This window comes from Mesoplodon bidens, assembly GCF_964165515.1.
Source record: "Mesoplodon bidens genome assembly, chromosome: 15".
NCBI lineage: Eukaryota > Metazoa > Chordata > Mammalia > Artiodactyla > Ziphiidae > Mesoplodon > Mesoplodon bidens.
The window spans coordinates 5,169,148-5,181,383 of NC_138171.1; the positions used below are offsets into that span (position 1 = coordinate 5,169,148).

The 12,236-nt window shown below is 43.7% G+C and overlaps 1 protein-coding gene across 1 annotated transcript in view; it reads right to left on the reverse strand.

The window, feature by feature from the left end:
• Positions 1 to 1,073: 1,073 nt before the first annotated feature.
• RAB22A (RAB22A, member RAS oncogene family) overlaps positions 1,074 to 12,236 on the reverse strand; it is a 53,444-nt gene continuing 42,281 nt past the window's right edge. Inside the window, exon 7 of the mRNA XM_081257169.1 lies at positions 1,074 to 8,235. Within this exon, the coding sequence (XP_081113295.1) occupies positions 8,138 to 8,235 (98 nt within the window). The 3' untranslated portion in view covers positions 1,074 to 8,137. The remainder of the gene's footprint in view (positions 8,236 to 12,236) is intronic.

A 12,236-nucleotide genomic window follows, 5' to 3' on the forward strand; every position in this document is an offset into this window, starting at 1 on the left:
ATGCAGGGGACACGGGCTCGTGCCCTGGTCCAGGAAGATCCCACATGCCGCGGAGCGGCTGGGCCTGTGAGCCATGGCCGCTGGGCCTGCGCGTCCGGAGCCTGTGCTCCGCAATGGGAGAGGCCACAACAGTGAGAGGCCCGCATACCGCAAAAAAAAAAAAAATGTACTGAGGCGTATACAAGATTTATGGAACTTTCTGTATGTTACATTTCAAAAAAAAAAGGCAACAAACAAAAAACCAAACTAATGACAAATAGTTATTTTAACTGAAACAGATAAAGATTATCAGGGAGATGGCTTTAAAAACAAATTATATGCGAGCACGTACTCTTTGTCAATGTTGTGCTGAATGCCAGGTATGTAGGTATCTCCCCCAAACAGCCACATGTGGTTGGTGCTCTATTAGCTCCCCATTTTACAGATGAAGGCCACGAAACTCAGAGAGGTTAACAACTTTGTCTAAGGCCACCCAGCCTAGAAAGGGGCTAAGCTGAAGCTCAAACCCAGGTCTGTCCACCTCCTGGCTTCGCTGCTCTCTCTGGTTCCCTTGTTAGAACACATCTGTCCTGTCAACACAACCATAGCATATAGACAACTGTGCTTCCCTCGTAGAGGGACATCAAAGGGAAAATGAGTGTGTGAAGCTGTGCTTCTGTGGGCAGTGCACGGACTGAGGGCGTCCAGGGCTGAAGTCCACACTGAATGGAAATGCTGGCATCGCTGATGAAATCCACCAGATAACAGAAGATGGTGTGAAACTTTTTGCTCACGAGGTGGGGAAGCAGCGTTCCCTCCAAACGCTCGCTGGAGGCTTTGCAGGCCTGCCTCCATCATTGTTCCCCATCTGAGCTCTGCAAGGACACGGACAGGAAGGAGCTGTCTAAGAGAGAGATGCTGGGAGCTGGACTGATGGATACAAATACTGCGCTGCTCAACAGACACTATAGCTATCGAAGTTCTGGCATTCCAGTTTTCAAAAATCATTTTAAAATGACTCCGGGAGATTTGGTTAAGACAAACGTGTGATGAAGACTATCACAAAGAAAAACCACTTGAAAGGCAAATACATATATCTGTAAACATAGCATTTTTATTAACAAAATGTTTACACTCTCCTTACAATACAACACATTTTGTAGTGACTTAGCATCTTATACTCTATAAAAGTTTAGTATAGAATATTCAAGCTAAAACAATATAGTTTAAAAGTATGCCAAATCAACCACCATTGCCAACTATCTACTACCAGCCTAAATGTAAAAAGAAAAATCTTACAACAAAAATCAAAAGATCAAGTTTTCTTTCGTCAGCATCTACAAACAATACAGACATCATACGGTTTATATATAGACTTAGGTCCAGCCCAAGGTTAAGACTGCAAAAATAAAGTCTTCAAACATCCATATAAGCTTGGCAAACCATCATTACAATATTTCATCACAGGTAATCAAGCGATGCGTCATGCAGAGAAGCCACGGCTACAAATTTGGGCTGTTTATAGTGCAACAAGGCGGCCTAAACTGTAAGCAACTTGATTTTTTTCATAATAGATGCTATTATAGAAAGGCACAAATATCTTATTCCTTGCATCAGGTCTTGAAAAGGCATGACATTCTTAGGAGAAATAAGAATTGCTGGTCCAACGGCTTAGCTTTTTTTTTTTTTTTTTAAATGTCTAGGCTCATCTCCACAGCCGTTTCTCTCCAAGACTTTAGACTTGGGGTTTTACATACTTTAACAAATGTCCTATTACAAACTAAGCGAGGTGTTGACACTTAAACTGCCTCATCGCCGGCGGTAAGAAACATCTTGTTCCGCAGTCATGTTGCCACTGTGAGCTAGTACTGCCCTTTTCCTCGCTGGAAATACTGGACTTCTTCCCCTAAAATTACCCTTTGTGGTATCTGACAGTACTGGTTACCTACTGCTTTCCCTGTTGGATGTGGTGGGCAAACTGTACTGCTGCGATCAGGTAAGGCGGCACGGGAGGGCATGTCACACGCGCTGAGGAGGCGGCTGGTGCCCTGCGTCTTTAAGGGAGAGCCCACAGCAAAATGAGAAGAAGAGAAATAAGGCCAAGAAGTCGGCTTCGATCACAGAGAAGGCAAGATGTCCATTCTTAAGAAGGTCAGAGGCATGATTGACAATTATGCGAGTGACTCATAAAGTGAGATGATGGAAAGGCTGAGCGGCTGGATGAGAGTAAAAAAAAAAAAAAAAAAAAAAAAAAATCTTTTCCAGGGCAATAAAGCTCCGTCTACACAATACAACAAATGGTTTAAAAAACGGAGCCACCAATCAGTTGCTCTGACTAGCCAGCTGCTGATAATTTTCCCCACACTGAATCGACCAGTCGCTTGGACATCACGTACATGATCCACATCAAGAAAGTTTCCTAAACTAGGTAATAACCGCACAGGCAGAGTCAGCGGAGGTACACAAATTTAAGCCCCACTTTCAACATTTTCCAGTGGGTGAAACTGATGATTCAAGTATAAATTTCATGAAAAAATTAATAACGATGAATTAAGGGTTAAGCTCCAATTGATGTCACACGCTGCTGGGTGCTGACGATTCCTGAAGTGGGAGGGGGCGTGCTCCACCCCGTCCCCCGGCCTGTCCCACTCCAGATGGTGCTCACTAGGCGCTGGGCTTGCCCTGGTGCAGAAGGGGTGCTTGGCTCTTCTCTGTGACATAAGATGGGGAGTTTCTTGGATAACTGCAATTCTGAGTAAAGATTGTCAGCCCTTTGTGTGAAATGCTGTTTTAAAGATGACTTCCTCTGAAGCACCGCTTTAAACAATTTGCTTCTGGAAACACGAAAAAGTTCCTGAATCAAGAAGTTGCATCAAAACCGGAGCATTTTGTTTCTTTTGCAGGATTAAGGAGATGATTAAGATTAAGGAGTTTAATAAAACTGCCAATTATAGAAGGCTCTTTCAAAAAATCATTCCTATCTGAGGATTTCCCATTAACTGGCTGAATTCCTGGCACTTGAATTCCTGCTCGTGGAAAGCTACCCAGAATTTTGTTTGTTTCGATTATGAAGCATTTTGATGAGGCACTGGATGCCAGGACCGTGCACACCAATCTGAAAATGAACTGGCCGTGAGTTTTTTAAAATTTCTGTTTAATTTGTTAAGACTCCATGGTTTTAATTCTAGTCTATCTACTGAGGACACATCCTAATCTTACTATCTATCTAAAATTTTCAAGATAATGAAAGGAAAAGATGGAAGATTTCAGATTTTTCTTTTTATTAAACTTCTGAATCTTTTGTTTGAAAGCCACAAACAATTCTAGCCTATCTGGAGCTGATTATACTCTAAGAGGAAAGAACACAGATATTAGTTATTTCTGATGGTACAGACCAAAAATCAGAGTTGATCTATGCCACTGGAAGTCCTTCTAGATTTGGGAAGTAAATCACTTTCCTTACATGCTAGGAGAATCCTGAGGGACAAACTGAGAAAGAGGGAGATCCTTGGTTCTATTTATCCCCTTTCTTCATTATGCCTGATGAAACTTCATCAGTAACACGTTGCTCACTTATCATTCTCTGGGACTGAAAAAGTGGAGGCTCCTGAAAAATGTAATACCCTCCTAATTTTTTTTTTTAGACTTTCATTTGCACATAAAACAGGACAAATGCCCCAGAATTCCATTAATATTTCATGAAAACCGGATAACCACATTGCCTGGCTTTCTATTACTGGGAGTCAAGACAAGTAACTCTGCTGTCAAAGAGAAACGGGCAGAGGTCACTTCTTCCAGTCCAAGGCTAAATTCCACCTCCACCTCCCTTTGCTAAAACTATACAGTATCATGTTTATCTCCTGGATAAATTTGTTGCTTGGACTGTTTTTTTGTTTGTTTGTTTGAATTACAGTACCACAGGGGTTAAAACACATCTCCTAAACATTACCTTGAATCATTTAAATTTTTCTGATGGACCAAGCTAACTGAGGGCAGGTATACAGTCACAGCCTGACCCTTGAAGGTACATTTCACTTCTTCTTTTAAAAAATATTAACTGTTAAGAGGTAGACGATCTCTTGTAGTCAAACAAGTCATGCTGCTATAGTCCCTTTAAAACAAATTTATATAATGAAGAATTTTTACAGGTTTCCACTCTCTAGCTTATCACTGTTGTTTAACTTTCATTACAGAGACAGGGGAACACGTGCAGCCTAATGAGTTGAGAGAGAAGAGCCAGCCTGAGTCTGTGGGCTGTCATTTCTCCCCCAGATGCTGTACAGCAGGTACCTAGTATAGATCAGAGTTAAGGGGATTCTAATAACTTTTCCCCGGAAGGAAAGGATTTTCTCATTACTTATACAGGTTCTTGCAAAGACATCCGAATGTGTAGGGGGCTCGTCTGTCATACACATAACATACTGCGTGCCTATTTCTTATACACTAAGGGGCCATGAATCACTTTCTCAGCGTGTTCTGAAACAAAAAAGTGAAAAAATGCTGATAAGAATTTATACAACCTCTTTTGCAACTTACTCTCAGCCTATAAAAAGATGCATATAACAGTGAACAAATGCCTTTTCAAGCTCTGAGGCTGACATGCCAATTAGTGCAGTGTAGTCTGAATTAAATCTGCCCATTTTAACACAATGCCATAACAGTACAGATATGCTGGTTTGACGCCTCCAGGAAAGCCATGGAATAGTCATCTGAGGACATTTTCCTTATTCTATCTCCCAGAGTTTAATTTAGAAGGTCTCCTAGACCTATTTTCCTTCTTGAGAATAGAAAAGAAATAAACAGAAAACGTAAAGAGAAGTTCTGAAATTAAATGTGGTTTCCTTTCCCTTTTTATATATTTAGAAATAATAAACCCCGATAACCTCAAGAAGGACACCAGCCCACTTAGAGGAGGTCGGGCCTCCAACACAGGAGGGTCAATCCTCTCGGACTTGGGGAGGAATCCAGGAAGCCTGTGTACAACGGGAGGCAGGCGCCTCAAACAAAACCACACACAGGCGACCACGAAGTGTGTTATTCTGAAGGAATCCAACCTTTCCTTCGCTACGTGTAGAACGTGGCCTGTGGCTGAAAAGCAGGTGATGGAGGTTTCATTTGGAACCAGAAGGGCCTGCGATAGGTACTTTTCCCTAATCACTTCTTAAAGAGAGTTTAAAATGAAGGACACTTAATCATACTCATACTTTATGTTCTTTTAATCACCAAATGACAGTTAATGAGTTATCACAGAATCAGAAAAACACTTGTGTGAAAGGAGAGTTCTTAAGACCAATGGTTACTAAGATTGGACACCTGCAAAGAGCTGATTTCCATTTCTCTGAGAGGAATCAGCATACACTTGCAGCTAATTAATCATTTTTCTCTTTTCAGTCCCCAAAGTTTTTAAAGATGGCCCTGCGTCATAAGAGAACCAAAAGAAGATTTTTATAGATGGGCTGTCTCAATTCTTTTACAATCTAGCATTTTCTATAATAAGAAATAAGAATAAAGAATATATAAAACGTGTACTAGATCACTATTTAGTCAGGTGAATAATCCAAAGTGGGCTCAAAATAAAACACTGTTTCTGACTTGAATATTCATCTTTGCATTTGAGAAGCAAACAAGATAACTGAAAACACTTCCCCCCGTTCTCATCGAGTATGAGTTATGAATTCTGAGAAAGCAATGTGTAGTTGTTATTGTTAAGCATTAAAAAGACACCACATGAGAAACAGAGCCATGGCAATTTCTGAGACAGACTGAGAAAAATGAGAGCAAGAGAGGGCCTGAAACGCATGAGGAACACATGGGAAGGAGAACGAGAAATCAGGATGAGAAAGCGGCTGCGGAGGGCTGAAGGATGGACCCGTTCTGGGCTCCGTGCAGTAAATGTCACAATAGGATGAGAGGCATTGGGAGGGAGGCCTTACCAATAAGAGAGGCACCGAGGCGCTTTGCCTTTCCCTGTGCACCCAGACACCATGAAATCATCCACGCTGACTGACAGTTTTGGTTGAAAACATGTGAAGGTCACAGATTTGGGTCATCTTTTGGTGAAAAAAGACGGAAAGGGCCACACACGCGTCGCCTCTTTGTGAATCCAGCAACCTTTGTTTTACGTTGTTGTCATGGAGATAGAGGCCCAGCAGTGGGAATGTTAGGGACAAACCAGGGCGGTGGCCTGATGGCCCGATCCATTTGGAAGTATATGAGACAAAGCCAAGCCACCTTCAGGTGTAAAGAGCCCAGCCTTTGGAATCACACATTCTCTCTGAAAGCTTGCTAATTTCACGCTGGGAAGGCAGCTAGATGCTGCAGGGGCAGAGAGCCCACACGTATTTTAAACAAAACAACATTAGAATTTTCACTACCTGCGTTCCTTCTATATGATTTCGATAAGAGAATAAGCAATTCCAAATGCTTAAGACATACACCAGGGGAAAGGGAATCGTCTTTTACTTAATCTGAGTTATAATTTTCCCATTACAACCTAACCGTATCAAGTGGGGGGGCACAAAGAAATAACCATTAGTTTTAAAAGTTTCAACTGTTCAGCTTAAGGATAGCTCTGAAAGCGCAATTCAGTTTGAAATTCAAACTGTTTCATTTCCTATTTAATCTTGTACATTTCCTTCCCTTACAATACTCAGGTTGGAAGGCTGCCAAATTAGACCAGGAACAAATTTTCACCAACTTCACTTCAGTGCTTTATTTTTAGATTACATTAAAAACCTCAGTAGGCTCCCTGAGGGAAAAGAGCCTTAACCACTAACAGAGGCAGGGGAAAACAAGGGAAAGGGAAAGACAGGCTAAATTGTTAACAAGGAAAGCTCTCTCAAATCAGTTGGCCCGAGGCTGCTGTAAAAGCTAAAAGAAACTTACCCCCAAGACCAGGTAGGTAAATGCCGAGAGCTCGGGACCTGGGACCTTAACCTCTTGCCCCGACGCTAGGAAGGGCTAGTCAGGCTTGTCAAAGTGGCATACGTCTTCACGATGATTTCCAGATGGGACTGGAGGGGCGGGGGTGGCGGGAGGGAAGGCAGAGAAATCCTGACCCATCACAAGCCACGCGCTCTAAGCTTTTGCACCATGTCAACGTGCTTCAAGGAGCCTCCTGTGCACGGGCTGCGAGATGGGCGGGCACAGTGCGAGAGTAAATGGAGTGTCGAATGAAACACAGAATTTGTTAATGTATTTACATAATTTATAATCTGTAAGCAATGGTCTGGTAAATACAGAGTACAACTTTACATAGGCTAAGCAACAACAGATCATTGTCTCCCCCACCAAAATATCTCGGTTAAATAAAAAAATTGACAGCATTTACACCACTTGCTTTACTTTCTCTCTTCTTCCCTTTGTAAACCACTGCTAGTCGGTTGAATCATCTGCAATTCAATTTATTCCAGGCAGCTTCTCTACCACCACCACCTTGATCGTGACAGCTTCCTTAAAAAGGTGCCAATAATGTGCCTGGTGACACGCACGTGACAGGGTCAGGATGCAAACCCCGGGTGAGGCATGCACCTGCTGCTGTGAGTTTACTGTGCATGTCCTGGGCTGATGTACCCGATGGCAAGTGCTTTAGAGATGGCAGGGGTGAAGCCATCTCCATCAGCCCTTATAAATAAACCATTTTAGCTTCAAATAATGATAACTGCCATCCCTCCATTTATGATAACCGACCACATTCTAAATGACACCAAGGAAATGGTATCATTGGTACCAAATGGTATCATTGGTATCAATGGGAAACCGAGGAAATGATCATCTCCACAAGGTCTTTTTCTTCCCTTAAGAACCACAAAAGTGCTAATTTTCCCTTTACAAATGTTACATAAAATCTTGATTACAAAACTACCCAACAATTTAATCCTACCATCCATACAATTATACACTCCTTCTCAGCAAGGTCAAAAGCCTATGATGTAGTCCCTTTGTACACCAGAGATTCTTTACAGAAGAGAAGTCCACAGACTGAAATATTATTGCTGCAGTCTCCAAAGAGGAAACAGAACCGGTCCATTCCTGTGGATCCTTGTTGCCCGAAGAAGATACGAGACCGGCGAGGCGACCCCTGGCGACAGGGCTCCAGCCCTCCCGCTAACTTTCAGGACCACCTACTTCACCGTTGAGCCTGGAGGCCGAGGCTCAGTCAGCAGCAGCTCCGTTTCGGCTCCGAAGGCTGTCTTCGGAGTTTGAAGCCCTTTCCACCGGAAGGCGGGTTGGCGTCAGTGGATGGAATTCTTCGACCTGAACCAAGAGGACAGGAGGGAAGGGAATGAGCTTTCACATTCTCAATCTGTTCATTCTCAGACACAACCATTTTGCAGATGCAATTTGAGAGGTTTCATTAAAATTAAAAAAGTTGAAAAAACTTCTAATTTCGGGAGACTTTTAGATTTACAGAAAAGTTGCAAGGACAACACAGAGCACTGCTGTATCCCCTCACCCAGCTTCCCCTGATTTCGGCATCTTATAGTATTACCATGGGATTCGGCAAAATGAAGAACTCGACACTGGAACATCACTGTCAACCCAACTCCAGACTTCTGTCAGATGCCATCAGTTTTCCCACTAATGTCCTGTTTCTGTTCCAGGGTCCAAAGAAGGGTATCACATGGCATTTAGTACAACATTTTTTTAACTAAAAAAATTACATGTTCAACAAATTGCATCAGAATGTGCCTGTCCCTCTGTCTCGGGGCAGAGGCCACCTTCCAGAGACTGGTGTGTGCAGACATGCACAGCACACACACGCTCTTAAAACCAGGGCAGGAGCAAATACTGTTTCACTTAATATATCCTGGGGATTGCTCCACCAGAGCGTTCTTTTAAATAGCTCTGTGATACCGCATTGTGTGGATGTACCGTTCTTTATCCCCTATTGATAGATATTTAAGTCTGTTTCCAATATTTTGATGTTATTAAAAACAATGCAGGGCTTCCCTGGTGGCGCAGTGGTTGCGAGTCTGCCTGCCAATGCAGGGGACACGGGTTCGAGCCCTGGTCTGGGAAGATCCCACATGCCATGGAGCAACTGGGCCCGTGAGCCACAATTACTGAGCCTGCGCGTCTGGAGCCTGTGCTCCGCAACAGGAGAGGCCGTGATAGTGAGAGGCCCCGTGCACTGCACTGAAGAGTGGCCCCCACTTGCCACAGCTAGAGAAAGCCCTCGCATAGAAATGAAGACCCAACACAGCCATAAATAAATAAAAAAACAAAAAAAAAAACAATGCAAAGACTGTGTTTGTAAACCCATGAGTGCATGTGTGGGATAAATTAACAGGCGTGGAAGAGCCGGGTCATGCGATTCTACTCCTGGGTATTTATCTGACACCGACACTGTATTCCCAGTGTCTATCTAGCACAAATGCCAGAAGGATGTGCAATTTCAATTTTGACAGATGCTGCCAAATTGCTCTCTGAAGAGGTTGTGCCACTTTATTCTCCTACCAACAATGCATGAGAATGAACAGGTTTCACTGTACTGCTCTGTGACTCATAATGTCAATTTCGAGAGAACCTTAAATCACCCATCCACCTACCTCACTGATATAACTCAAGGGCTGCTTCCTGTACAAAGGCTTTGCTGAAACCCTCCCACTTCCTAACTCTGTCCAATATCTCAGATGCTAAAATCAAGTCAGGAGCCAGAAGCACATTACTACACATTTGTTTACGCAACCATCTCCATTATCTCCCTCTAATCAGGCCCAAAGCTCTTCAAGGGAAGAGATCTCTAGCTTTATGTTTCCAATATCTATTTAGCATAGCACCTGGCACTGAGGTATTTTGAAAACATGGAACGAACTGACACCTGCATCTTTGGCATTAATGAGGCTGAGCGGGAATCTGCCAACTCTCAGGTCCTCGGATGCCCAGCCTGAAGCCTCTGGCACATCCAGCGGCCTGCAAATCAGGGGTTGGGGAGGGAGAGGTCAGAACACAGCATGGTGCCCGCATGGCTAGGAAGCATCCTCCAGTATGTCCTACAAGCACTTTCAAATGCCTATATGCACTGCTGTGAATACAACGCAAATTTATTTAAAAGCTTTACTGACTCTTCTTGTCATTACTTATTTCTCAACAAATGGATACTGAAGACACAGCTGGTATTACAGAGCCACCTCTGAACTATTTTTAGAAGAATGCAGAGGAGAACACCTTCGTGACCTGAGAATAGGCAAGGGTTTCTTAAACAGGAGCCCCAAAATGCTAACCACAAGGGAAAATAAGGATACATCGGATTACATTAAGATTAAAAGCTCCAATTTACTAAAGGGGTTGATTCAAAAATTAAAGTCAAGGGACTTTCCTGGTGGCGCAGTGGTTAAGAATCTGCCTGCCAATGCAGGGGACACGGGTTCGAGCCCTGGTCTGGGAAGATCCCACATGCTGCGGAGCAACAAAGCCCATGAGCCACAACTACTGAGCCTGCATGCCACAACTACTGAAGCCTGCGCGCCTAGAGCCCGTGCTCCGCAACAAGAGAAGCCACTGCAATGAGAAGCCCGCACACCACAATGAATAGTAGCCCCCGCTCGCTGCAACTAGAGAAAGCCTGTGCGCAGCAGTAAAGACCCAATGCAGCCAAACATAAATAAATAAATTAATTAATTGAAAAAAAAAAAAAAGAAAGTCAAGGCACACAGTGCGTCTCTCCAATAGACATAATCAACAACGGACTCATAGTCAAAATAAACTATAAACACTAAGATAAAGGCAGATAAACCCAACAGGAAAATAGGCAAAACTACACAAAAGAGGATATCTAGATATCATAAAAATGTAAACAGACATCGGAAAGGGGCTCGACCTCATTCACTGCCATAGGTGCAGGTCACTACCCTGCCCCTCCGCGTCGGAGTGACTGGGGTTCGCAGACCCCACTGGTGTCCGTGCCAATGTAACCACCCTGAAGACTGTTTGACGGTCAACTTGTGCTCAACGCACGCATACCCTGAAGACTCAGCCATCCTTCTCCCGGGTGTAAACAGACCCAAGAAAAACGTGTACCTGTCGTGTACATGTTGGACATGAAGCAGAATGTTCACAGAGGTTCTACTTGTCATAGCTCGAAACTGGACAGAACCACCCAAACGCCTACCCACACTGTGGGTATTCCTCGCCGCGCCCGCCCTAGCACGCACACTCTGTGGCGATGAGGACGAATCGCGCGCTGACGTGGACGAATCTACCACTTGTGATGTAGAGCTAAAGACGCCAGACACGAGAGAGTAAACCCAGCATGTTTTAAAAGCATAAAATATAAAAACAGGCAAAACAAGAAGAGTTAGTGGTCAGGATGGTGCCTCCCTGGGGCGGGCAGCGGGGCGGGGGGGGAATGCTGCCGGGACGCCACTGGGTCTTGAAGTGAGTGCCGATTACAGGAGTCTACACAGTCCGTCAACATGCCTGGAGCTTTATACTTCTGATATGAGCACTTCTCAGCATGTATATTAGACTTTAATAAAAAGCTCGCAAACCAGGCACTGTGCTAATGCAATTTTACAACACCCCAGTAAATAATAAACTCAGCTTACATCTCTTTAAATTTTTCTAATCTTTTTGAACATATATTTTTTATTTTTCACAGTTAAAATGAGTACGTACAGGCTAGTTTTTATCCAGGAATTTTCATTATTGGTATAGTTCACCACTTTCCTGTTTTTTAATACTGCTGGAGTAAAGAACACTTTAAAGAAATAGTGATAATTTTAGCACTCATGACACCACACACTTAGATATTTTAGCTTGAACTGTGAAAAATTCCCGACCGGCTTCATGCTGCCTTTCAAGAATGCATCTGGGTAACTGCTATTTACAATCTAGGAAGACGATAAACATCATGACTCCTCAATGCTGGAAGGAAGGGGCTGGACTAGAGCTTGCACACCAGCCTCTACCAGCCAGCCCAGGCAGCAGATGGGCCTGGCAGGCCTGCACAGTGTTCTGAAAATAGTTGAATAAGTGGCCAGATTTAAAGAGTGTGACATGTTACATAAAATTCAGATCTCTGGTTCTTGGAACAAACTAAAAACATCAAAAAATAATAACACTGAAAATAACCCCAACAATTGAGCATCCAAGGGCCTAAACCCCAGTGCGGTCCACCTGCTGGAGCTGGGCCTGCCGTAGCAAGCTGTCAGGGTCACCAGGGCTTTGTGCAGCCCCCCAAGTCTCGGCACTTGCCCCAGGCCTGCTCCTCTGTTGGGCCGTCCCTGCCTGGCCCCGGTGGCTCTTCCTCTGCA